Source organism: Telopea speciosissima, chromosome 11 (assembly GCF_018873765.1).
Source record: "Telopea speciosissima isolate NSW1024214 ecotype Mountain lineage chromosome 11, Tspe_v1, whole genome shotgun sequence".
NCBI lineage: Eukaryota > Viridiplantae > Streptophyta > Magnoliopsida > Proteales > Proteaceae > Telopea > Telopea speciosissima.
Window position 1 is genome coordinate 40,504,983 of NC_057926.1, and position 27,439 is coordinate 40,532,421.

At 41.8% G+C, this 27,439-nt stretch overlaps 1 protein-coding gene across 1 annotated transcript; it reads right to left on the reverse strand.

Moving 5' to 3' along the window:
* Window positions 1–635: 635 nt before the first annotated feature.
* On the reverse strand, window positions 636–26,385 carry LOC122645730 (probable galacturonosyltransferase 10). Its single transcript, XM_043839070.1, has 3 exons — window positions 26,263–26,385; window positions 25,815–26,016; window positions 636–2,170 (listed from the first exon to the last, which is right to left on the reverse strand). Exons 2-3 carry the CDS (start codon window positions 25,962–25,964, stop codon window positions 719–721), a joined length of 1,602 nt encoding a protein of 533 aa, XP_043695005.1. The 5' UTR covers window positions 25,965–26,016; window positions 26,263–26,385; the 3' UTR covers window positions 636–718.
* Between the last annotated feature and the right edge of the window lie 1,054 nt (window positions 26,386–27,439).

The window sequence follows — 27,439 nt, forward strand, 5'->3', positions numbered from 1 at the left end:
GGGTTTCGGCACTTTATTTCATCTCAAACTGAGAAAATAGTAAAGGAGGCAAACGAAATGGGACTCCACATACACCTATCTTCAACTTCCATAGGTGGAATCCGTATTGATCTTGCCGTGGCAAAAATCTCATTCAAGAATGCCGAAGGAGCATTAGGAAATTACCAGTGTCCATTTATGATAAAGTCTGAGATTTTTATCCACGAATCAACGAAAAAGAGAAGGGAGACCTGAAGAATCAGCAATAGACTGATTGTCCAACCAATTGTCATTGCAGAATTTTGTTTTATTTCCCTTCCCAATAATCCATTTCTTCTTTGAGGAGATCAAGTCTCAAAACTCTATTTAAACCTGGCCAAATAGAAGATAAGCAGTAGGATCTTTTGAATGTACTGTTAGGCTGAAAAATCTTGCTTTGAGAATCACCATACTTTATCTTCCATGCTAACTTACATAAAAGAGCTTTGTTGATCACTTGATCAACATACTTTACTAACCATATAATTATAGAGAAGAGAATAAATAGTACTAGCTCTACTGCAGTAGTTTTGCAACAAAAAGGGAACCCATTAAATAGCACACACCCCCTCTCCCCCTCCCCATCACTACCATACCCAGGGCTTAATCTTGGAAAATTTTACATGCATTCCAGTTTACAAAATTTTGGTTGCATTCTAGGCAATCTTGCAACAGAAAACAGTAAACTTCCATACCAAAATTAATGGAAGTTACACTGCTCCAACATTGGATGTGAATAATCGACATACTTGTCCCACAGAGGCTTGTATTTTTCCATCCCAATCTTCAACCAAGGTTTGGAGTTCCCATTGAAATGCAACACAGCCCCCTTTTCTATCAACTCAGTATCAACAATTTTGTAGCCCAACCCCAAGACATGCCACTTGGGATCCAATGGCTCAGTTATCCCATAGAAAGTTAACAGTCCAGGCGGCAGAGTCCCAAGCTTCCACAATGTTCTGTCTACATTCCGCTCCTGCCAATAGTGGTAGATGCCAGTCACATTCCTTTTCCTCCACTCGACCAAATCAAATACGTTCATCCCAAATGCCCACCCACAGGCGTCTGGGTCAAAATGTGCACGAATTAGAGGGTGAGAACAGTTCAAGTATTTGTGGTATCTGTGGAATGTCTCCATGCATGTCTCAACAGCTCCATTCACATTGCCTTTCAGATCGATGGAGAACAGCTCAGACAAATCTTTCTGAACCACAACATCGTCATCCAGAAATACTACTTTCTCCAATGTGGGGAAAACTTCAGGAATGTAGAACCGGAGGTGGTTAAGCATGGATAGATATTTTGGATTCCGGTACTTGATTGGAGTCCGGCCATCATCAGTGTTGCCAGAGAAGTAATAATTCTTAGTGTCCGAGTCTTGGAGTTGCTTTAGGACAGGAACATATGAAGCATTGAGCCAGCTATAGTCCTCGAATTTCTGAACCTCTACCGTCACTCCTCGGAAATTGTTCATGGAGAACCAGGCCTTCATTGGAGCGTAATTGACTTCATCAGTCACAAGGTGAAAAACAACCATATCTGGATGAATGGAGTTTGTAGCAGTTGAGTTGACAACAACTGAAGTTGCAAGAATGTTGTCTGAGAAGACACAGAAATGATAGAGATGGCTGTCCTTAAGTTTCTCAGCAATTCGCCTTCTGTCTGTAAGTTTCCTTTGGAAATTAGAGTTCTTGAACCATTCAACTGTTAACCTGACACCCAGGCAGTATAAACTTTTTGGGACTTCCTCAGCAGCTATTTGCCCATACTTTAAGCTCTTCTCATTCACAGAGTTTGCCTGCTCTTCGAGAGACTGGATTTTAGCTTTCAACCTCATGATCATGGTTGCACTGTCATAATGGAATTGCTGTGCTTGGAAGAGCAAAAGTGCCATATCACGGATTACAGTTTCAGATTCTCTTGCTGTCAATGGAGTTCTCCTTGTTGCAGCATCTGACAGAAGTATTTGGGACTGGCGGATCTGGGCACTTAGCTCCCATGCAAATTGGAGATTGTTGCTTTCTTTCGCAATCACAACAAAAGCTTTCGCAAGAGAAATCTGATCACCCAATTGCCTTGAGATTGAGACAGGGCTCAACATTTCTTCAGTAATATTAAGACCTTCTGTGATACTGTTGCGCCTGAAAGATCCCTGCAGAACATTATAGAATTTAGGTTTTATTGGATGCAGCAAATGATTTTAATGGAAAGAAAGCAAAAGATAGCAGGCTGCCAGGTTGTACTCAATCTCATTGCAAATACCCAAAACAAACAGACAAATTCATCTTGCCACGGTCCTAAAAGTCTTTTTAGGCAACCATACAGCCCTATACAGAAGAGACTTCGGTATCACTGACCTATATCTTTAGATGACTTTAATGAAATAAGTTCAAAGTCCAATCAGTAGCAAAATTTGCTTCTAGACATGGATAAATGGGAAGAATTTCTCCCTAATGAATTGTCAAAGAGAAATGTTAAATTGCATGCAAGATGGTTTGGATTTCCAAACAATTCTCAGACAATCCTTGGCAGCCGATGGTCAACCAAGTCATGCAAGAACTTGCTGGCTTACACTCCAATGCACAATAAGAACCATAAATTGTTAGGCATTAGGATGCTGTGCTTTCAAACTGACTCACATTTACCCTCCACCTCCCTGTAATAGGAGCAAGGTATCCACACCCCACCACTGTCTAGGAGTCAGATCCATCTCATTGTCAAATTGTAGGATACAGGAACTTGGCTAATATGGATCCACAGATTGAATTAGGTACATAGAAACATAATAAATAAAATTACATAAAACTAATAACCAAGCACTATAATTTCAATGTATTCAGTATTAAATCCAAATTATCCAAAAAAAAATATAGCAACATTAGTATGTAATTATTAACTGACTAAAATATATAAGGTGCAAAGTTAAAGGTACATAGTATAATAAAAACAACAGTCCATAATTTATGTTGGGGTGTCTCCAAATAATGAGCACAATTGCACAAACCAATCAAAAAAACTCAAATTCAGAAAAATAAATGAAGACAGAAAGAAAAGTATAGATTTAGATATTGACACATTCCCCATATCTAAACCATGTCACCTCATGTCATTTCCGAAATGGGGTCACAGTCATAGTTGTCATGGCAGCAAGACAATCCCTGTTATATAAAGAGGGGAATTTTGTGTAAAACACTAAACGTATGTCTTATCAATTTTAATCTACCAGGGGACTTATAATAAAATAATGAGTTCTTTCCCTTTACTTATAAATATGAGAGGGCTAATGTGTAAAATAAAAATATCAACTTTTTCACTTAAATAAAAAAGAATAGATGCTATTCGGAAGCATTGGTTGCAGCATCTGTTCTGCTCCTCCTCTATGCCGAACAATGACAAAGACCATCTCAATGGTTCAGAAGACTAAGAGCAAGAAACTGCGAACAGGTAAGTACCTACTCCACCTTCTTATTCCTCCCTTTCTTCTTTTTCTGACACCTCTCACCTCTGTTGCTGCTGCAGTTGTGGTGGTGGTGGTGGAAACAGGGGCAGTTGTGTTTAAATGGCCCAAAATAGGCTGTATACCAAGTTTCATGACCAAACTAGGTAAAAAACCCACCGAAACCATCAAACGAGTTCCAAAAAAAAAAAGTGCACCAACTTGCCGAGATCTCGGTCCAACTCGGTTTTTTGGCTGACCGAGTTGGGGTCCGAAACCGAGTTCTCAAACTATGCATTCAAGACACCCCCCCCCCTCGATGATGGTTTGGTGTACATCAGATGGCTGGGTTTGTCTATGACACATTGCTTACTAATTTTTTATCCTATTTTCTAATTTCATGACCTGCTCATGTCTCAACGTCTGATCATCGTATTAGACTGTGTTTTGGAGGGTTTGTTCAGATCTATTGGGCCTCCATTCAATGGGAATATCGGCCCCATCCAACCCTCATGATTGATGTTTCTGAGTATTGTTATTCTCTTTGGCTGGGGTTATTCTAAACCCTTGTTAGATATTGTTAGAGTTGCAAAGGTGATGTCACCCTATTGTTCACCTACTGTTGGGTGATTGTTTATGTACTGTTGCTGATACTGATAGTAGTATTCTGATTTGGTTGTAATTGAGGTCTTGTTCTGGGGTTGAGTCACTTGTGACTTAGCTCTACGTTATTTGGTATCAGCCATGGGTGAGGGGAGTTTTAGTACCCCAAACCAGGTTCCAGAAGCTACTGATCTTCCTCTTGTTGAAGTGATTCGACAGTTGACAGAAAGGTTGTCCACCATGGAGGAGCATTTCGACTCATTCACTTCACAAACAGGGGGACAGCAGCAATCTACAGTCAACCATGCTCCTCGACCTTTTCCTCGACAAGCACAAGGGATTATACACACACCAGCCCCCTATGACGATTACAATCCAGCACAATTTGATCGTGATACACAGCAGTCTGATTATAAGCATAAGGTGATGCTGGAATTGAAGGAGTACAATGGGATGCACGACCCACAGTAGTTCCATGATTGGTTGTGTGCACTCAATGAATATTTCGATTGATTAAACCTTTCGCAAGAGCGGAAACTGAAGTGGCCCGCACCAAGTTAGTGGGAACAGCAAGGGACAGGTGGAGTAACCATGAAGACAAGTTAACATCGTTGCCGACAAGAGCCAACTACATGGGAGGAAATGAAATGAAGGATGTATTGAAGGACATGTACTTACCTCAAAGCTTTTGACGAAGACTTCATGACCAGCTTAATACACTTTGTCCTCGTGTATGGGTTTAGATGAATATGATGACCAGCTACTTTCTCACTTTCGATTGGGGTTACGAACAGATATCCGTGACGAGATGGGGGTGACCACCATCTTTAGTTTGAATGATTGTTTTGAGAAGGCAATGGATGCTGAAGATTTGCTCAGAGTATCCACTCAACGCTTCAACCCACATTTCGGAGATGCTAGAAAAAACCTCACAACAAGCAACCAAGTGGTTTCCCTACCCAAGCTCCACAAGTAACAGCAGATAAGGGTAAGACTCGTATGTCTAATGGAGGTGTTACGAAATGCTATGATTGCAATGGGTTTGGACACTTTGCAAAATTTTGTCCGCAACATCGCAAAACCAACTCTGTTATTGCAGCCATTGAATCCAACCCTGAGATGCAAGTTTATGAACCCCAAGTAGATGATAATTAGGCTATTAAATGCTGCCTCTGAGGGAGAGGATTACGATGCTATTCTAGATGATGATAATGATGACAATAATAGTAAGGTTAACATCGTTAATCGAATTCTGGTCGCTGAAGCAAAAAGTGAAGATTGGTGATGCCATTGTATACTTTACAGCTTGATGACTAGTGAACTGTCAACTGCACAAGTAATAGTAGACTGCGGCAGTTGCGTTAATGTGGTGTCACAAGCCTTCATTATTGAAGGGAAACTGAAGCTGGAAGCACACCCTTAACCATACAAGGTATCACTCCCCAACAATGACACTTCAGAAGTTAACCAACAGTGTCCTGTGCCTTTGAAGATTTCAGGTTATGAGGAAGAAGTATGGTGTGACGTCATACCTATGGTGTTGACTGATGTTCTACTTGGACAGCCTTGGACGTACGATAACAATGTGTTGGTGGGAGGCACCAAGAATCAGTGTTTCTGTGACTATCAAGGTCACCCTTTAGTGTTGAATCCACTCAACATACTAGTGATGAAGTTGAAGCTTAGAGCTGCCCAAGCCAAATGACACTAGATTCTGAAATCTGTACTCAAGAAGCAATCTTCAAAAGGTCACATGGTAAGACACTGCAAGAAAGTGCAAGTACAAGCAAGAGGCAGCATGCGGAGCAAAAGCTACTAGTCTTACCACATCGAGAATTCTTAGCAGCCAGTGAAGAAATGGGTTTAATATTAGCACTATGTACTAAAAAGTTGTCCGTAATTGAAACTAACTTTCCCAAACCTACAAGGGAGTTACTCTCTGATTTGCAGACTTCGTCCCAGATGACTTGCCTGACGAGTTACGACCAATGAGAGACATACAGCATGCCATCGATCTAGTGCCAGGATCAGTCTTGCCTAACCTGCCCACTAATCTTCTCAGCCCTACTGAGCATGCCGAGCTCAAGCGACAAGAGGACAACTTGCTACGTAAGGGATTTATCATGGAGAGCATGAGCCCATGTGTTGTACCAGTACTCCTTACTCCAAAGAAAGATGGCACATGGGGCATGTGCATCAACTGCAGAGCCATCAACAAAATCACCGTTAAGTATAGGTTTCCAATTCCTAGACTTGACGATATGTTAGACATGCTGCCCAGTTTTACCATCTTTTCCAAAATTGATCTGAAGAATGGATATCAACAAATACGGATCCACCCTGGAGATGAATGGAAGACTGCGTTCAAGACCATGGACGGACTGTACGAGTGGAAAGTTTTGCCCTTTGGTCTTATCAATGCTCCAAGCACTTTTATGCAAGTCATGACACAAGTGTTCCGACCATTTATCGGTAAATTTCTTGTGGTTTACTTCAAGTCTTCGTCAACATCCTTATATACAAAAAAGAGCAAGATGAACACCTAGACCATCTGAAGCGTGTAATGAGAGTGTTGTGTGCTGAAAAAATGTTCATGTTACCTATGGTGGTTTTTCTTGGGTTTATTGTGTCATCTCGAGGTGTGGAGGCTGACCCTAAGAAGATCAAGAGTGTGGTAAATTGGCCTGTTCCCAAAACTTTGATTGGAGTCGGGAGCTTCCGCGGCCTAGCATCATTCTATCAATGTTTCATTCGGAATTTTATCTACTATGGCACCTATTACCGAGTGCATGAAGTAGAGTAAAGGCAAATTCCAATGGATACCGGCTGCCACAAATGCCTTTGCATTGCTCAAACAGAAGATGACAAAAGCTCTAGAGCTTCATTTACCCGACTTTGATTATATCTTCGAAGTGGCCACTGATGCATCCCATGTTGGGATAGGAGTTTTGATGCAAGCGAGGCACCAATCGCCTTTTATAGTGAGAAGTTGAATGAATCTAAGAAGTGATACTTCATTTACGACTTAGAGCTGTACATCGTGATTCAGATTCTAAACCATTGGAGGCACTACCACATTGGCAAGGAATTTATACTCTATTCAGACCATGAAGCTCTAAATTATTTGCACTCCTAGAGGTCTATAAGAAATTGACACGCCAGATGGATTGCTTACCTCCAGAAGTTCATTTTGACTTGAAGTACAAAGTGGGAATGGAGAACCAATTAGCTGATGCGTTGAGTCGGAAAGTGCTTACGTTTAATGCTTTCACTGCCCATAGCACCAGCCTTGATCACATTAAAGATGTGTATCTATCTGATGCTGATTTTTCTAACTTTTACGAAATTGACAGCAAGGAGGTACCAATGCAAAGTACTCAAAACATGATTTTCTTTTCCTAGGGACACGTCTGTGCATTCCTAACACATCTTTGAGGCAGCACTTTGTTCGTGAGCTACATGGAGGTGGCACAGGTGGACACTTTGGCAAGGACACCTTGTCACAAGTGGTTGATTTGTACTATTGGTCACGCATACAGAGAGATGTTCAGCATGTTTTACAGCAATGCCGCACATGCCAACTTGCCATAAGAGGAAGCAAAACATGGGTTTATACTCACCTCTACTCAAACCACATGCACCGTGGTTACATATCATCATGGACTTTGTCCTCGGCTTATCATCGACACGAGAGCGGCCTGACTCTATTTTTGTGGTGGTGGACACCATGTTAAAAGACATTCGATGCCAGCCATATAGTCAAATTATTCTTCAAAGAGGTGGTATGACTATATGGATTGCGGATCCAGTGTGTCTGATCGTGATGTGAAATTTATGAGTTATTTTTGGAAGACCCTATGGATGAAGGCTAACACAAAGCTGCAGTTTTCTTCTACATTCCACCCTCAGGCAGTTGATCAAACTGAGGTATTAACTCGAAGCCTCCGCAATCTTCTTCATTGTCCTGTTTGTGATCATGAGAAGACATGGCCCTCAATTCTTGACATTGCCAAGGTCGCATATAACAATTCCATCAACCGCACCACCGGTCGCACACCTTTTGAGATCATGCTAGGTCTTCAGCCACACAGACCCATAGACTTGGTACCATTACTCCCTCAAGTATGGGTAAGCGTTGAAGCGGATGAGTTTCTTAGACACATCACACAGGTTCACACTGATGTTAGTCGCCACATTGTCATCAGTAATGATGGATACAAGGTAGCTGCTGACTGACATCGTCATTTCGTTGAGTTTCAGCCGGGAGATTAGGTTATGGTTCGTATAGCTTCGGTACAACTTCCTCCGGGTACCAGTCACAAATTGCACCCTCACAAAATTGGACCGTTTAAAGTGCTGAAACGCATTGGCCCTAATGCTTACATGTTACAGTAGCCACCAGATATGAAGATTAGCAACGTTTTTAACATGGCTGACCTTACTCTATATGTGGGTCATCACTCCAACGACGGTGACACTAAGCACACTTAAAGGCTTCCTCAATTTGCCTCTCCAGTCAAAGAAGATATAGAAGATGTCATCGACAACAAGTTTACTATGATGTGGGGTGGCAAAGGCTACTACTCTTTTCTTGTCAAATGGAAGGGACGACCTGAGCTTGACTGTACGTGGGTCCATGCTAATGATTTCAGATGTCTTAACCCAGATCTTTACGAACGGTATACGTATTTCCTTTATTCGTTGGAGTTGAATGCTTCTAAGCCGAGGGGAAGCTGATGTAGACAAGTTCCTGGGCCAAAAATACATCCGCAGGAACTTACGAGGTCAAGCCTGATAGAGTAACAACTCGTTTGTTACAGGATAAGTCATCCACGTCACAAGTGGAATCCTCAGAAGATAAAAACCCTAAAGGATTATCTCTGAAAAACTCCTAAAGTATAGCTACAGCTCTTGCACTTATCTTTATTTGAGTAATCCTCAAGTTACGCACAATGTAAACTCATGTAAAACTCAAGTATAAATATAAATCCTCACATACCAAAACGGTATTGAGAATTTCAGATCATATCAATCTCTTTCATGGTATCAGTTGCCTGCTAGGATTCTTAGCAGTTCAATCCAAGTTTACTCATCCTTTCTCTCTTCACATTTCTGCAATGGCTTCTTCCCCATCTTCCTCACTCACAACCACTCCCGTTACTGTCTCGGCTTCAACTCCATTTGGATTTGGAGGGAATATATCTCATATTCTCCAAATCAAATTGGATCAAAGTAACTACCTATTGTGGCACGCCCAATTTCTGCCACTGTTTCGCCTTCACGGTTACCTCAAGTACGTTGATGGCTCGTTTCCATGTCCATCTCCAACCCTTGCTGCCACCGTCGATGCTACTGATCCGGCTGCTACAGCGCAACCCCAACCCAATCCTGAGTTTGGCACCTGGCAACAGCAAGACCAGATGCTGCTCTGTTGCCTGCTTTCAACTCTCACCGAGTCTGTTTTCTCTTTGGTTGTGCGTCCCGATAATTCACATGCGGTATGGACAGCGCTTGGGAAACACTTCTCCTCTCGTTCTCAAGCCCGCATAATGCAGCTCGAGTTTCAGCTCCGTTCTTTGAAGCAGGGCACTCTGTCAATTGCCGAATATGTTCAAAAGGCAAAGACCATCGCCGCTCATCTGGCTGCGGCTGCCCAGCCCGTGGCTGAAAGCCAGATGGTTCTCAGCCTTCTACACTGTCTTGTTTCTGAATATGATGGATTTGTTTCATCAATCACTTCTCGTTTGGAACCTATTGGATTGGATGATTTTCTAGGTATTTTAACTAATCAGGAGGTCGTATTACACAGTCGAACTTCTGAGGTTGTTCCAGCAACCCCAAGTGCTAACGTGGCTGTTAAAGATACTCATGCCACTACTCATACCAATCCCAATCCAAGCAACTATCGTGGAAGAGGCTGGGGCCGGGGCAGAGGGCGTGGCCGATTCTCCAACGACCATTGTTCCAAGGTAATTTGTCAGGTGTGCTCTACACCAGGCCATTCGGCTTTGCAATGCTATCAACGGTTTAATCCGAACATCACCAAACAGCAGCCCCATCCTACTGCTATGTACACTGCCCCATCTCAAAGTGGCACTGATGAAGCCTGGTACCTAGACTCCGGTGCAACTCATCATCTTACGGCTGATATGGCAAATCTCTCAATCCCGTCTACTTATCATGGGACAGATCAGGTTCGGGTAGCTAATGGCTCAGGTTTGAATATCTCCCATATTGGTTCATCAATATTAAGTACACCTGTGTCTTCCTTTCGTCTAAACCATATTTTTCGTGTTCCAAATATTCTAAAGAATCTTTTATCTGTTTCTCAGTTTACAAAAGACAATAACTGTGCTTTTGAATTTCATCCTAATTTTTGTTTTGTCAAGGATCCATACTCGGGGAACATCCTTCTTCACGGCCGGAATAAAAATGGACTCTATGTCCTCAATGGTTCTTCTGCTTCAAATAAATCTTTTTCCTCAGGTGTTTGCTCACCAATTTCCAATAAAACTGGCTCTCCTACTGCCTACATTGGAGAACGGGTCCCTAGAATGGTTTGGCATGATCGTTTTGGACATCCTGCTCATCATGTGGTGAACTCTATTATTAAAAAGAATGCCTTACCTGTAGAACCGTCCTCTTCTTCTATTTTTTGTGAACCTTGCACTTTAAGCAAGTCTCACCATTTGCCCTTTCCTGGCTCTTTTAGTATTTGTAATGCACCATTGCAGTTAATTCATTCAGATTTATGGGGTCCATCTCCAGTAACTTCTTACGGTGGTTTTAAGTATTATATTTCCTTTATTGATGCTTATAGCGGTTATACATGGATTTTTCCCTTAAATTCCAAATCTGAGGCTCTCTCCACTTTTATTTCTTTCAAAACACAGGTGGAAAAATATTTTTGTACCAATATAAAGAGTTTTCAGTCTGATGGGGGAGGAGAATTTCAAAATTTTAAATCTTATTTGAATACTAATGGGATTCTTCATCGATATTCATTATTCCTGCCCCCATACACAGGAAAAGAATGGGATTGTGGAGCGGAAACACAGGCATATTGTTGACTCTGGTCTTACTCTTCTTCGTAGAGCAGGTGTTCCGCAATTATATTGGATGCATGCTTTCCAAACAGCGGTGTTCTTACTCAACCGGATGCCCACCCCTCTCCTGCAAAATAAATCCCCTTTTAAGGTTCTTTTTCGAAAGACACCTATTTATACTGACATGAGAGTTTTTGGGTGTGCTTGTTATCCTTGGCTGAGACCCTACCAAAAGCACAAATTTGATCACAGATCTTTACAATGTGTGTTTCTGGGCTACTCCATTCAACATCGGGGTTATCAATGTCTACACATACCCACCAATCGCATGTATATTTGGCGCCATGTCGTCTTCAACGAAAAGCATTTTCCATTTGTGGGTTCAAATCCATTACCATCACCTAAGCCAAAATCACATTCACCCATTACTGTTCAGTTACCTATAATGGCTCCGATCCAGGGGGTGCTACATAATGCATCTCAACAGTCTCTCACCCCTTTGGTTCGGCCAATTGTTGATCCTATTATTACCACCCATACTCCTACCACTTCACAGCCTGATCTACCGATCCAACACCCACCAAAACCGGTTCCACATCAACCAATTACAACCGATATCCAACCTGCTCCTGCTCCAACTCCGGTTCCAGTTACCACCTCTACTCATCCAATGTGCACTCGATCCAAGAATAACATTAAAAAACCCAAGGATTTTTTGAGCCCTCTTCAACCCAAACCATTACCCATTGAACCCACATGCTTTACCACAACCAATAAAGATTCCAAGTGGCGACAAGCAATGGCTGTTGAATTCAATGCTTTGGTACGAAATGGCACATGGTAATTGATTCCTCGCAAACCATCAATGAATGTAGTAGGTTGCAAATGGGTGTACAGGATCAAGACCCACTCTGATGGAACCATAGATCGGTATAAAGCTCGTCTCGTCGCAAAGGGGTATAATCAAGAGCACGGCTTTGATTATGATGAGACATTTAGTCCAGTAGTGAAGCCCACAACTATAAGACTAGTACTCTCTCTTGCAGTTACCTTTGGCTGGAGCATCCGTCAGTTAGACGTTCAGAATGCGTTTTTAAATGGCAATCTAACTGAGAATGTGTACATGGCTCAGCCCCAAGAGTTTATAGATCAACGGCATCCAGATCATGTTTGCTATCTTCGCAAAGCATTGTATAAAATAGGCTCCACGAGCCTGGTATCATCGTCTCAGCTCTTATCTTTTGACGACTGGATTCCAAATCTCCAAATCCGATTCCTCTTTGTTTGGTAAAAAGAATGGAACATCGATGCTTCTAATATTAGTTTATGTTGATGATATCATAATCACAAGCAATGAGCCTGGTGGAGTATCTTCCCTAATTTCCAAATTGGGAAAGGAATTTGCATTAACCGATTTGGGACACCTCAATTATTTTCTTGGGCTAGAGGTGCATCGTTCCTCCAATGGTCTTGTTCTGACTCAGACCAAGTATATGAACGACTTGCTCCACCGTACTGCTATGGTCGATTGTAAACCCTGTTCCACTCCAATGGCTACATCAGGATCAAAACTAGCCAAGGACACTGGACCATTATTTCCCGATGCAACTCTATATTGCAGTACAGTTGGTGCCCTCCAATACTTGACATTGACTCGTCCTGATCTCTCCTTTTGTGTCAACAAAGTCTGTCAATTCATGCACAATCCAGCTTTGGATCATTGGATGGCAGTAAAACGCATACTGCGCTATATCAAGGGCACAACAACTCATGGCATAGTCATCAGACCCATATCCAAGTTTGAACTCACTGCTTTCACTGATGCTGACTGGGCTGGATGCCCTGATGATAGAAAATCAACCAACGGGTATTGTGTATATTTTGGTCCAAATCTGCTCTCCTGGAGCTCAAAGAAGCAACCGACAGTTGCGCGGTCTAGCACCGAATTCGAGTATAAGGGCCTGGCCAACAAGGCTTCAGAACTGATATGGCTTCAATTTCTTCTTCGTGATATAGGCTGCAAATTGCAACATCCACCGTTGATTTGGTGTGACAATATAGGGGCCACATACTTGGCAACCAATCTAGTTCTTCATGCCAGGACAAAACATGTTGAAATCAACTATCACTTTGTCCGTGATCAAGTCTCCAAGAAGGTCCTGGATGTTCAATTCATCAGTACACAAGATCAAACGGCAGTTATTATGACTAAGCCGCTCTCACACTCATGGTTCAAGCAAATTAGGGACAAGCTCACAGTTCAAGAACTACCATTACGCTTGAGGGGGTGTGATAGAGTAACAACTCGTTTGTTACAGGATAAGTCATCCACGTCACAAGTGGAATCCTCAAAGGATAAAAACCCTAAAGGATTATCTCTGGAATACTCCTAAAGTATACCTACAGCTCTTGCACTTATCTTTATTTGAGTAATCCTCAAGTTACGTACAATGTAAACTCATGTAAAACTCAAGTATAAATATACATCCTCACATAGCAAAACGGTGCTGAGAATTTCATATCATATCAATCTCTTTCAAAGCCCATGTTCTTAAATAATGGGTTAGAGTCATGGGCCTTTGGGCCAGCCGGTGTGACTGGGTGTTACTTGTTCACTCAAAAAACCAAATCGTGGGGGACAGCTAGCTTAGTATCGTGTCTCTAATTTACTTTCTAAATTAAGTCTATGAATTAGAAAGTTAAGGTACTTGATGGACAAGTCCCAATTTTGCCTTGTAAGGAACTTTCAATCTTTAGTTGCTTCCCTTTCTGATATTGGCAATTATATATGTAATGGATCTCTTGGGTCCTCCCCACGATTTATGAATGAAGTTAAAGCTTGCTTTGCGCAATGACTGGAGATAGGAAGGTGAGAGCCCTATGTAGGTGAGATGCCTAGGAGAGTGAGAAGCTCGATCCACCTATCCTTTCTATTCTCTTCCCTTCCCTCCAATCGATACCCAGTTCTGATTACCTGGTCAGAGAGTTGTCTGCACATCTAAGTTCCATTTGAAGGCTATTTGTTGCTGCTGGAATTCTCAGAAGTAGTACCCTGCCGTTGCTGCGATATAGCCTGACTAGAGAAGTCCAAAACAGACCCTGTGCTTCACAAGAACTGGTTTTTCACCCAGAATTTTCGAGTTCCAAGATTTGCACATCCAACCATCAGTTGGCTGATATTTGGAGGACTGAATCAACATTCACGACCCCCCCCCTTTTTGATGCTGGTTTGGTGTACATCAGATGGTTGGGTTTGTCTATGACACACTGCTTACTAATTTCTGATCCTACTTTCTAATTTCAGATGCTCGTTTCTTGACCGGTTGACCTGCTTTGTTGACATCCCCTCTCCCCCTCCCCCCAAAAAAAATCCCAGGCCCTACCTAATGTAGCTCTAGATAGGCAAAGGACCTACTAGAGGCCAAATATCCAGGATCTAATGATAAAGGAACCAAGGGGCTGCTGGTGCTGCAGTTGCAATAGGGCAGAATTGAAGTTTAGGTCAATTTCTAGGGTTTAGGTTAGAATAATAGGTGAGTGTGATAGATGATAAAACTAGGCAGGTCTAGGGGAAGCTAATGGTATAGGTTTGATGATGTTTAAATAGAAAAATTAAAATTCATAAATTTAGGGTTAGGGTTTCGGGTTTTGGGAAAAGAGAAAGTGACGAGTGTTGAAGTACTGTTCACATAACACTGTTCATGTGACACTGTTCACGTGAACAATGAAGTGAACAGTGATTTAGACTCCTAGTTGTATTTTGAGTTATTTACTTCCCTTGTTTTAGTTTCCTATTTTCCTTTTGTTTCCTATTTTACTTCTGAGTTTGAGGTGTGGATTCCTATTTGTTCTAGGAGTCTGCATTCGCTCTTTCATGTAATTATGTTATTAGAAATAAAGTGGTGTGTGAGAGGTTGGATATTCATTATGGTCTTTTCAAATGATCCCTCAGATTGTGCAGTATTGGCAAAGTCAGGTTTGCCATGTTTGCTCCAACACTGACTTTCAGTATGATAGAGACGGCCACAAAATGTACACTTTGGTGGTGGTCTATCACTTTGCTGTCCACGACCTCCACCACCACGGCCACGATTGCTTGGACCACCACAACTGCGATTGGAGCCACGTCCACGGCTAGTAGTAAAGAGGGCAGACGTATCCTTAGGAGGTGGATCAAATCTTGACAGAGTAATAATCCTCTGAAGTCTGGAATAAGCTTCATCAAGAGAAGGGACTGCTTTACCAGTAAGAAGCTGTCCACGAGCAGATTGAAAAGTAGAGTTTAAACCAGCTATAAATTTGGACACAGAGAAATCTTCTTCCCGGCGCTGAAGGATATCAAGGTCAAGAGTCAAAGGCTGATGTACACGAATTTCATCGTGAATACCTTGTAAGGTATTAAAATACTCGCTAAGGGATTTTTCATCTTGTTGGAGATTGAACAATGTGGAATACAACTCATAGACCCGAGTCAAATTCTGTTCTGAGGAAAAACGTCACTTCAAGGCATCCCAAACTCCCTTAGCAGTGGATTGAAACATAACATTGGCTGAAATAGAGGGTTTCATACTATTCCATAACCAAGTACAGTATCATTCTCTCGCATCCAATCCTCAAAGTCCTTGATGGTTGCAGGGTCTTTAGAATCCCCAATGTCAGGAGGATCAGTGAGAAGATACTTCAACTTGTCACGGGCATTGATATACACACGAACAGATTGTGTCCATAAGAGATAATTGTCAGCACCATTTAGTTTAATGGTAGTAATTTGAATTTTGAAATTGTCCTTAGTCTCAGCCATGGCCACACAATGTGAAAAACAAAAAACTGTAGAAGGTAAATACCTGAAGAAGAACTTGCAGAAATCCAAACAATATCTGATTCAATTTGTTGAGACACAACACACCAACAAAAACTAGGAGAAGCAGCAACACACCACTGAGATCTTGGAGAAGCAGCCACACACAAACCGAGAAGCAGAATGATAGGAAATCAATCTGGAAGCAGCAACACACAAACCGAGAAGCAGATGAAGCAGCCACACACAATCCAAGAAGCAGATTGATATGAAATCAATCTGGAAAACACACAACAGCTCTGTGATCTTCAAAAGTAGAACCACAGAGACATAGAGACCAGAATTGCAGATCAAAAAACACAATCGCAGGTGCAGAAAAGACAGAATTGCAGATCAGACTCCATGCGTGAAGGAGAAACACCCTAGTTGTTCTTATGTGATCATCGAACTAGGGTTTAAGTACACACAAGCAGCAAAGGATGCTGCACCCAACACTGGAAGCCTGTGAGAATCTTCAATTCGAATCGCAGGATAGCAAAGAACTTCTCAAAGGAGTAGCTCATACCATAAAACCAAACTGAAGAGAAACCTGCAGTGGAGATCGAGAATGTAGAAGATGAAGGAGAGGAGAACTGGAACTGAATGAATATCCAGCCTCTCAACACCAATTTATTTATAATAACATAATTACATGAAAGAGCTAGGAATGCAGACTACTAAAACAAATAGGAATCCACACCTCAAACTCAAAAGTAAAATAGGAAACAAAAGGAAAATAGGAAACTAAAACAAGGGAAGTAAATAACTCAAAATACAACTAGGAGTTTAAATCACTGTTCACGTCACTGTTAGTTAGATTTTAGGTTGAGAACGTAAGAAGAGAGAAGGAAGAAGTTGGAGGAGGCAGAAGATAGCAAGAGAATATTTGGGTTGTAATCGATTGTGTTGGAGAGGCTTCTCCATATACCTATATTAATTCAATCATAACAAATAGAGAATTACATCCACCTCCCTAGGGAGGTACAAGGGAAATAAAGAAGAAAAACAGTATTACATAATAAGGTAACTAATAATGGGACTAGTTCCTAAACTACCCCTATTACACGACTTCTAACACTCCCCCTCAAGCTGGAGAATATATATCATGCATTCCCAACTTGCTTAGGAAAGAACTAAACTGAGGAGAGCCAAGAGCCTTGGTGAAGATATCTGCCAACTGATCACCAGTCTTCACAAAAGGAGTACAAATACAGCCAGAGTCTATCTTCTCCTTGATGAAATGCCTATCAACCTCAATGTGCTTAGTCCGGTCATGTTGAACAGGGTTGTGAGCAATACTGATGGCAGCCTTGTTGTCACAGTACAGTCTCATGGGTCCTTCAGTGTCAAGTCCCAATTCCTGAACAAGTCTTTTTAGCCAGATGAGCTCACACACTCTATGTGCCATAGCTCTAAATTCTGCCTCGGCACTAAATCTGGCCACAACATGCTGTTTCTTACTCCTCCATGTGACTAAGTTACCTCCCACAAAGGTACAATAACCGGAGGTAGATCTCATGTCTGTAATGAAACCAGCCCAATCGGCATCTGTGAAACCTTCCACTCTCAAGTGGTTGTGCCTTGCATACAACAGTCCTTTCCCTGGAGAGGACTTCAAATAACTTAGAATGTGATACACAGCATCCAAATGGCCACTCTTGGGAGCATGCATGAATTGGCTGACAACTCCCACTGCATAAGAGATATCTGGCCAAGTCATAGAGAGATAGATAAGCTTCCCCACTAGCCTTTGATACTTCCCCGCATCAACAAGAGAAGGACCACAGTCCTCTCCTAGTTTGTGATTCTGCTCAGTAGGAGAGTTTGCTGGTTTATAGCCTAACATCCCTGTCTCTATCAACAAGTCAAGAATAAACCTCCTCTGACATATGTTGATTCCTTTCTTGGTCCTTGATACTTCTATTCCTAAGAAGTAATTCAAGGGACCCAGATCTTTGATCTCAAATTGTTGTGCCAAGTAGCTCTTCAATTTACCTATCTCAGCTGTATCATCTCCTGTGACCACGATATCATCAACATAGACAATGAGAGCTGTGATAGTACCATTACTCCGCTTGGTAAAGAGAGTACGATCAGCTTGGCTCTTGGAATATCCATTCTTCAGAATAGCCTATCGGAAGAGCTCAAACCATGCCTTTAGTGACTGTTTGAGACCATATAGAGCCTTCTTAAGGAGGCACACTTTCCCTTTAGCTGAAGGCATCTTGAAGCCTGATGGAGTTTGCATGTATACTTCCTCTTCCAAATCACCATGAAGGAAGACATTCTTCACATCAACTGCTATAAAGGCCAATCTTTATTAGCAGCCAAAGATAAAAGAACTCTTATTGAGTTATGCTTGGCCACAGGGGCAAATGTCTCCTGGTAGTCAATTCCATAGACTTGACTGTACCCCTTGGCCACCAACCTTGCTTTGTATCTCTCAATACTGCTATCAGATTTATACTTGATTGTGTAGACCCATCTGCATCCAACTGGGACACGTCCCTTGGGAAGGTCTACAAGTTCCCAAGTACCATTCTTCTCAAGTGCCATCATCTCCTCAGAGATGGCTTGTCTCCACTTTGGGTCAGACATAGCATCAATGACATTCTTGGGAATGGAAGCAGTAGAGAGAGCAGTAATAAAGGCAAGGCCTGTAGGAGAAATTGCATCATAAGAAACAAACTGGGATATAGGATTAGTACAAGTTCTTTTCCCCTTCCTAATAGCAATAGGAAGGTCCAAATCAGATGGAAGAGAAGAAATGTCACTTGATTGAGAAGAAAGAATCTCAGGATGTGGATCTGGATCTGAAAAGGACTCTTGGTAGGTCTTCTTTCTTGTATTATGCAAGCCTTCACCTTTTTTGTATGTAATGTGATAATCCATCTCCTCACCAAAACCACTTTCAACAACCAAATTTGTATTCCCCCCTGGTTGATCATCTACCTCAACCACATCTACAGCCCTGTGTTTTCCAATGTCAAGCATAAAAGGAGATGTAGGTAGAGGAGAAAGGAAAAAATCATCAGTAGCCTATTCACTCCCACAATTCTCCCCCTGAAGAGGATGCTGAGAAGGGACAAAGAAAGGGACAGACTCAAGAAAGATAACATCCTTGGAAATGATACATCGGCGGGAAGAAGGATGGTAACACTTGTACCCCTTGGTAGTGGAAGAGTACCCAAGGAAGAGACACTTGAGAGCTTTGGGGTCAAGTTTAATGCGAGAGCAGATTTGTTAACATGTACATAACAAACACAGCCAAAGACTCTAGAAGGAAGAGAAAAAACAGAGGCCTTGGGAGATAAGATGTCCAAGGGAGATTTGAAATTAAGAAGCTTGGTAGGCATATGATTGATGAGAAAGGAGGCAATTAGAAGAGCCGCAGACCAAAAGGTCTTGGGGACATGCATGCCAAACAAGAGACTACGGGTGACCTCTAAGAGGTGGCGATTTTTCCTCTCAGCAACCCCATTTTGTTGGGGCGTGTCAACACACGCTAGCTGATGGATAATGCCATGAGTAGTAAAGAAGGTTTGAAAGCCACCAAACATGTACTCTCCCCCTTTATCAGATCGCACAATTTTGATGCAGGTCTCAAATTGAGTAAGAATCATTTGGTAAAAATTCTGAAAGGCATCACAAACATCACTCTTGTGCTTCAAAAGTACAGTCCATGTGGCACGGGAAAAATCATCAACAAATGACATAAAGTAACGATAGCCAAATAAAGAAGTAGTAGGGGAAGGACCCCAAACATCAGTATGCACAATATGAAAAGGAGCAACAATTCTATTACCATGATAAGGATATGAAGACCGACAATGTTTGGCAAACATACATGGTTCACATTGAAAAACATGAGAAGAGGCAATATAAGAAAATAAGTGAGGCAATTGTTTCCTCATTACAACAAAAGATGGATGGCCAAGACGACGATGCCATAACATAACAGAATCCACAGAACTACTATCATTACGGCCACACACATAGAATGAGCTGTGGGCAAAAACGGATCAAAAAAATAGAGGTCTTGCTCCTCACGTCCACTACCAATAATCCTCTTCGTCACCAAATCCTAAAAAAGACAGTGAGAAGGAAAAAATGTGACACAACAGTTTAGAGATTTAGTCAGATGACTCACAGATAAAAGATTCAGTGTAAGGTTAGGGACATGAAGAACAGAAGAGAGGGAAATAGATGATGTCACAGGGATACTACCCTTACCAGATATGGAGGAAAGGGAGCCATCAGCTACCCTAACCTTGTCCTTACCAGAGCAAATGGTATAGGAATCATAATAATGAGACGTACCAGTCATGTGGTCTATGGCACCCGAGTCAATGACCCAAGACTGGGCGGCAGTAGAAGTTGAGGTGGAGACTTGCAAAGCTGAGGATGATGAGGATCTAGCCATACTAGATGTAGAAGATTTGCTCAACTGTGACACAACTCTGCGAACCATTGCATCCATGAAGGTGGAGTCATCCTGTGGGGCATCAGCATCAGTCGCCGTCGCGGAATGAGCTCGAGCTCCCCCTCTACGGCTACCACGACCACGCGTACCAGGAGGACGACCATGGAGAGACCAACACCTATCCTTGGTGTGTCCAGTGCGTCCACAATGATCACATTTAAATTTGTCTCGCCCAACTCCACTGGCACCAACTGTCTCCACAGTACTGGCTTCCTCACGGTTAGGCCCTGGGCCTCTACCACCTCCATAGGTGTCTCGAACAGAACTGGAATTGAGGGCTGACCTCTCAAATGATGCTAGTGGTGGTGCCATAGTAAGTCGCCTGGTCTCTTCACTCTGTAAGTAACTACAAACTTCACTAAGAGAGGGAAGGGGAGACCGGCCTAACAGCTGGAATCTAACTGGCTCATAGTCAGGGTTCAGACCACCAAGTAAAGAGAAGACACGCTCCTTTTCAAGAGCCCGATACACTTTTGCTTTATCCTCTGGGTTGGTCAAATGAAGGTCCCTGTAGTGATCATACTCCTCCACAAGACTAAGGAACGCACTGTAGTACTCAGAAATAGTAATGTCACCCTGTTTCAATGAGTGAATTTTTTTATGGAGCTGATAGACCTTGGCAGTGTCACCTACTCTGTCAAAGGCCACAGAGACACTATCCCAAATAGCTTTGGCAGTTTCCTTCCTTATAAACCTTTTCCCAATCTCGGGCTTCATGGAGAAGATCAACCATGTCATAACTGTAGAATTTTCAATCTTCTATTTATCAAAAGTAGGTGAACCAGCTGTGGGAGCCTTGATAGCACCTGTGATATATCCAAGTTTTCCCCTACTCCTAAGGGAAAGTCTCACAGAATTTGACCAATCTAGGTAATTAGTACCATCAAGCTTCACAAAAGAAATTGGTGAGTACTCTCATAAGCCAACCGAGGGACAACAAAGTAGGAGGCTGTGAATCAGCATGCAAGCACGATGTATCCGAATCAGGCATGATGGAAGGGATTTGACAATAAACAAGAACACCAAAGACAAGTGGGAGTACACACTCAACCCAAACAGTAAGAAGTCCAATAAGCAGCTAGGATAGCACATCGCCGAAGCAGTCCTAGCAAGAAATCTCTAAGAGGACTTAAATCAAGCACTTCTAGTGCATTTCAACATCAGTCCAAAGAGCAGTCCCCGATAATACTGTACCACAAAGCTTGCAAGGAGTAGTATCAACTTCAAACAAGAGGAAAGGCCTCACAAAGGCTGTGCATACACATCCCTCAACCAAGAGAGCATCAAACTGCAGCTCAAATGCAAGAAAAAAAAAGGCTAAACACTCTCGGGTTTACCTGGGCAGAACAGAGGATCCCACAAAAGAAACAAATTTGCTCATATGGCTTCTTCAATCAGCAAGGAAGAACATAGCCATCATAATAGGTGTCCTAGGGCGATGCAAATGAACCAAACCAAGACACAAAAACAATCCGAGAAAAGGGAAGAGAAAACCTGCAACTTGAACCTGGCGGAACTTGTAGCAGCAGCTGTGTGAGATCCAAATCTTCAAAAGAGCTTCAAAACAACTCAAGTAGATCCTTCAATCATCAAAAGAGGCTAGAATGAGCCTATTCCATACTCTTTAAGCAAAGTTGTACACAGGAATCTCCTCTTTGGAATCCTTAGACACAAAGGATTTCAAAGAGAAGAGAAAGAATGGAAACAAGGACTGAACACGACTCTCAAACCTTGAGCCTGCTCTGATACCAAGTTAGATTTTAGGTTGACAAGGTAAGAAGAGAGAAGGAAGAAGTTGGAGGAGGAAGAAAATAGCAAGAGAATATTTGGGTTGTAATCGATTGTGTTGGAGAGGCTTCTCCATATACCTATATTAATTCAATCATAACAAATAGAGAATTACATCCACCTCCCTAGGGAGGTACAAGGGAAATAAAGAAGAAAAACAGTATTACATAATAAGGTAACTAGTAATGGGACTAGTTCCTAAACTACCCCTATTACACGACTTCTAACACTGTTCACGTGAACAGTGTGTCACATGAACAGTGTTACGTGAACAGTACTTCAACAATGAGTTTTAGGGTTTATAGTGGAGGATTTGGTCTAGGGTTTAGGTCGAGTTTCCCAAATAGGGAGAGGGTTGTTTGATCCAAATAAGGGGGGGTTTTTAAGGGCTGGTTAGGTCGGGGCAGATTTTGGGTTGTTTTAGGTTTTAATGGAGGTGAAGGGGATTCTAGGGTTTAATGTAAGGATGGGGCAGGGGTTACTGTCGAGTGTAGGGGAGGGAGTAAGGCCGCTGTGGATGAAGTTTGGACGAGATTGATGAAGGGAATTGGGCTGGACAGGTTATAGATGAGTTAGGGTTCAATGGAGATCTAGGGTTTTGATGGGATTCAAACAAAATAAAAAGGGGAATCGATTGGGGGAGGGATTAGAGGGTTAGAAACAGAATTTGAATGTCAATCTTACAGTAGACTCCTCTGGCAGCAAGCTTGAGCAATGGAGAAGGATAGAACCACCTTCAATGGAGATCCTCCCGGTCGTCTCGATGCAAGGAGTCGTAGGAGATCCACCTACCCTTTCCACCTTGGTAGAAGTGTAGAACCACAAGGACGCAACACTCTCAAGACGGCAGCCCAAGTTCTGTTTTTTTTTTTTTTTAAAATTAATCAACTGTGGGGGAGCCTCCCACGAAATTTAATATTTATAATAAAAGGCCAATGGCCAAAATCCTAGTCTAAGCAAAAAACACTCCCTCACTAAATCATGGAGGGGTGGGGACCTAATAAACAACTTAAAATAAAAAGATCTAATTGTCCCTAACAACTTAAAATAAAAGACTTAATTAAATCTCTATCCAAAAAGAAAAATAGACTCAATAAAATCGCTTAAATTGAACCATGGATTGAACCGGTCCAATTTAAGTTTACAAATAAGCTGAAATAAAAACTAAGCATGGAAAATACTAAAATGCAAACCTAATCTATGGCTCCCAAACTAAGCCCTAATTTCAGGGCTGCTTCTTCTTCTTCTTCCTTCGGGTGTGAAGGAAGAAGAAGAGGGACTGAATTGCATAGGTTGGGGAGCAACAAAACCCCACTAGAGAGCAACAAATCATATGCATAGGTTGAGGAGTACATTGGGAGGGGGGAGGGACCATCGTATGCGGGCATGCCCAAACTAATGCTGTTATGCAACAAAACCCCACTAGAGAGCAACAAATCATATGCATAGGTTGGGGAGTCCAACATTGGGAGGGGGGGAGGGACCATCGTATGTGGGCATGCCCGCAATAGTGCGCAAAGTGATGCAGGCGCGAACTACCACTGATATTGGAATTTTTTATTTGAGACTTCGGGTGTGAACTACCACTGATATTGGATTTTTTTATTTGGAACAGGGACTGAATTGCATAACACCAGTAGTTTGGGCATGCTGACCCATACCAGGGTAATAGTATCCCTGAGTCAGACTCAACTAACTATACAGTGGGGAACCAATATCAGACATTTTGCTCAACCCAGATGTTCCTGCCTGCATTACTAGTATTGTTCCTGCCTCATTAATGGTCATGTAGTTTGTTTCACTGGATTTCCTATTTATAGAAAAGGAGACATGAAATAATATCACGCCTGCATTACTAGTATTGTTCCTGCCTCATTAATGGTCTCTGGATTTCCTATTTATAGAAAAGGAGACATGAAATAATATCACGCCTGCATTATTGGTGGCATTTACTTATCCAAAAAATAAAAATGACAGGTGTTTGTAGGAAGCAACTTAGACTTCATTAGCCTAGCTGAGCTGTCCTGAGAGTATCCATCTAGAGAAGCCTCAGACAAAGTGTAATAATTGCCCACCATCTCCTAAACCTGCTGGTGTCAGTGTGAGTATGGCTTCTGATCTAATATTTTAGTCTGAAAACCAGAATTGTGGAAACAGGAGTTAATTTTTAGAATCTTTGACAGCAATATCGGAGAGCAAATTCTAGGCATTAAACTTTCAGGAGGAATTGAAAAAAAAGATTCTCTAATGTATAGAACTGATGGACTCACTGAAAAAAATACAATCGCATAGTATCTAACCATGACACCAAACAGCCAAGTCAGGTCATGTCATTAAGGTTTTTCTCTGGACCATGTATCTAGAACATTCCACCACCTTCAAGTGGTTCTTTTCCTATGGAAATGCATTCATTATATGATGCCAACAAGAGTAGAGTTGAGTCAAAGGTTTGAGGAGGATTCAAAAGTACAGTATTGTGTCTTCAACAGTCAAAGAAGTGTAAGCACATGTGCGGTTCAATTGTGACAAAGTGAGGTATACCAGGCAAGGAAGTAATATTGGTGCTTTCATCAGAGATACCAAAGGGCTACTCTTTATGGTACCTCAATGAACTGGGAGAAAAAAAAAAGAGAATAATGAAGTGAATGCCAAGGCTGGCATTGTAATAAAAGAAATCTGCAAACTAAGATATAAGGCCAGGAGGTAACAGCTACATATGAATATAAGCAAGAACAAGCAAGTGGTCCTCTCCGGAAATGGGGTGGTTCAAATTGAAGGGTGACACATCATATTATCAATATAAAGATACTTGTAAGGATCTTGGATTGTTCTGGCCTTGACCCTTCTTCTTCTTCTAATCCTCTAATCACACACTACTCATTAAAAAAAAATGATACTTGTGGTGTAGGTTTCATTATCAGAGACAATAATTTTAACGCACTAGGAACAGGATCATTGAAGCTCCAGGCCCCTTGGAAGCGGAGGCTGTCACCATAGAGAGAGGTCTAAAACTTGCTCAGAGTTTTGATATCGACAGAGTGGTTGAATCTGACAGAAAGTTGCTTATCTCCTATCTATATAAATCTGATGGTCCACCGTTGTATTGGTATGTTTTACCTTAAGCTGCAGATGCTAGTATGCCAGGGTGGTCAAAGGGCTAGGACTGAACTCCACAACCAGTTTTGGGTAGGGTCACCTCTAGCCTGACTGAATAAATTAGTGTCTAGTTAGTGAGCGAAGTGCATGTAGTTTGTAATGATTCTGTTGGAAGGTCTTTCTGATCATGTGTACTAGAGATTTAAGATGAACAAATATTATGTTTGCTTCCACGAAAAAACTATCTCACCAATCCAGTATTATCCAGGATTTTTTCCAGAGAAAGAATCCGTTATAAACACTAGTGACCATTAAAAAACCAACTACTGCTGACCTAATGTCACTACAAGGACTAATATTTCAGGATACTTTCCGGATCTTTCAGCTAAAATACCAAAGGAAGACACAGATGCTTCATAATTAAACTAAAAATCGACATGAACCAAAGTTTCATACAGCAATGAAAGCAACTCTAGAAGACTAACTGATTAATGAAGTTAACTTTACCTGAGCCAATGCGGCTTTGGATCCTGGTTGCTTGTCCTGGCTAAAAATCACAATGAAAAGCAGAATGGCCAAACCAAATAATGTCAACCAGAATGCCTTCGAAAATCTCCTCCTCACAGGCCGTCGGAAATCCATCGGTCTTCGCCTCATTTTTTCGTGATTTAGAATCACAGCCAATCTAATACACTAATACATCTCACTCCTGCGAGAAAGGAAAATACAAGAGCAGAAACTCAGAACTCTGTTCTAAATAAAGAAAGGGGAAAAATAAAACTACACTAAAACGGATCGAAGCAACGGTAATTGGAGAGTAATAGCTACAACAACAACAAAAATGCAGAAGACAAGAAAGGGGAAGGAAAATAATGAATAAAGCAGAACCAATTCAAAGTTCGTCAATACAGATCAAGGGAAGAAGATATTGTTTGACTAAGAAGAAAGAACTCACAATCGTTTGGTTTGAAGAAATGAAGAAGATTTGAGAATTCAGATGGAGAAGGGGATTTGCAGGAGTAGAGCTTCGGCTTCGAATTCCTTGTTGAATGGAGAGTTGGAAACTTCAAATTCATTTAGTAGAGCTTCGGCTTCGAATTCCTTGTTGAATGGAGAGTTGGAAACTTCAAATTCATTTGGTTTCCTTCTTCTTGATGACGAAAAGCGGCTACTGCTACTCACAAGTCACAAGTAGTATTGAGATCCAACGATTTTTCTTCTATTATATTCCGTTTTCCTTCTGGCCTTTCCGTCCTTCCAGTCCTTGTCAACGCGGAAATAACACTCTTAAATGTCACCATCATCTCTCTTCATGTTTTTTTTTTTTTTTTATTTCTTACATTTTTATTTAATTTTGGGTCTTGGCAAAATTTCCCTGAAGGTGTGGCGATTATTTCATGCTTCCTTGTGTTTTGGTGTAAGAGCAGAATACTGTGCGTGCCCATGTAGCATTCTCTCTCTCTTAATTTTTTTCATTTTTAGTCACATATATAAGACTCACCACCTCCTCCTACAATGAGCCGGAGGCTCCTCTCTAGGGAGCCTAGTGCCCAAGGAGTACCCAGGGAGGATCCAAGGACTGGGTTGTGTCGCACACATCCCAGTGTGCGTCCAATCAGCCATCGGGATGTGTGCGACACAACCCAACGGCTAGATGCTCCCTGGGCATTGGGATCCCTGAAGAGGAGCTCAATCCCTCCTGCAACCCCTCACCTTGCCTGCTACTTGATCTCATTGGATTTTCATCCTCTCAAGTGCGCCAATGCACCACACTTTTAAGAATCCAATAGTAAAAACATGGGTAGTGGTGTCTTAAGTGTGGTGCATTAGACACTCCATCACAATTGAGAGGATAAATTTCTCCATTCTCCACCTCTCTCTCTCTCTCTCTCCCTCTCCTTTTTTGTCAATGGTGGGACAAGTGGTGATCGAGATGGAAGGTAAGAGGAAGATAGAGTCAAAAATGTTAAAAAGCTATCAAAAAGATGTTTTGGGTAGTTTTGTGAACAGAAACCCAAAACTCATTGTAGTTTTTCTCCCTTTTTTCGTATGATATGTCAAAACTTTGGGTAGGACTATTTGAATTTCTCTCCCATCTTCTTCGCATATGCTATCAATTTCGGATAGGACAA